A 1,225-nucleotide genomic window follows, 5' to 3' on the forward strand; every position below is an offset into this window, starting at 1 on the left:
TAGTGCTAAATATGGAGCTTAAAACAGGCAATCCATCTCTTTATTAAGTGACAACAAATGGAAAAGATAACAAACACAATCAATATGGTATGCTGCAACATTGCCTCCAGTCAGCTTATATTACCAGTAGGATTTTCTTCTAGTTGTTGTCGTACCAGAACTGCTTCTGAAGATGGTCCACTATATTCTTGTCCACTTGGAAGGCCTTGGCGAGAACATCAGATCTAATAGGTGGAGTGGATCCGAAGACTGCATTTGCGATTGTGATTACACCAGGGTTTTGGCTGCTCAAGGCACCAATGGCCGAAGCTTTGGTTTTCCCCACATTGAATTGGAAGTGAATGAGTCCAACTGGGAACACGAAAACATCTCCTGGGTTTAGGACTTTGGTGATGAGACGATTATCAGGGTTCGATGTGACAAAGCCAACATAGAGAGTTCCCTCCAGGACAGTTAGGATCTCCGTGGCACGAGGGTGAGTGTGTGGCGGGTTTAGGCCACCGTATGGTGCAAAATCAATGCGAACCAGCGATATTCCAAGAGTATTGAGCCCTGGAATTTGAGCAACATTAGCAGGAGTGACCACCGAGCCAACTGGATTGGAGGTGTTTCTGGCAATGTTGAGCCCAGGAAAGAAGAAATCATTCGCTGTGGCAAGCTTTGGGTCCTTGCAGAATTTCCCATTCACGAACACTGCATGAAAGAGTTTATGTTAGCATCAAGTTCTTCGTACAAATCAAAAGAAAGCAATGTCGCATGCAGATAATTCATCAGAAAAGCTTGTTAAGAAAAAAACATGAACTTCAGATAGGAACATAGCATACCACCATCCTTGGTATCATTGATGGCTACACAAAAGTCCTGTAGAGGACTAGGGTCGGAGGCAAAGGCAAGTGAGGCAGCGAAAGCCAGAAAGACAAAAGTTGCAAGAAAATGGACTCCTTTCATCGTAATCAGACTATCTCTAGCTTATTTCTTCAAAGTGTATTAGAGTTGTGGGGTGAGAAATATTGCATGGGAAACAAGATTATTTATAGATGGTGATCATTGAAATAGTCTCTGCTTTGCTTTCTCCAAAAGGGAAGCCATTGAAGATTGGCCAAGTCTGCAATGATTATATTTTTTTCCCTTTTTCTTATTTTTTATCCCTCACGAAGAACCATTCTGCGGCAACTACACACTATTATATATTTCTATGCTTACAACAACACAGTTTGTGCTTTTG

The 1,225-nt window shown here is 42.0% G+C and overlaps 1 protein-coding gene across 1 annotated transcript; it reads right to left on the minus strand.

The window, feature by feature from the left end:
• LOC118036451 (putative germin-like protein 2-1) lies at positions 1-996 on the minus strand. The gene is made up of 2 exons (XM_035042148.2): positions 825-996; positions 1-693 (listed from the first exon to the last, which is right to left on the minus strand). Exons 1-2 carry the CDS (start codon positions 946-948, stop codon positions 140-142), a joined length of 678 nt encoding a protein of 225 aa, XP_034898039.1. The 5' UTR covers positions 949-996; the 3' UTR covers positions 1-139.
• Between the last annotated feature and the right edge of the window lie 229 nt (positions 997-1,225).

The sequence above is a fragment of the Populus alba genome, chromosome 13 (genome assembly GCF_005239225.2).
Source record: "Populus alba chromosome 13, ASM523922v2, whole genome shotgun sequence".
NCBI lineage: Eukaryota > Viridiplantae > Streptophyta > Magnoliopsida > Malpighiales > Salicaceae > Populus > Populus alba.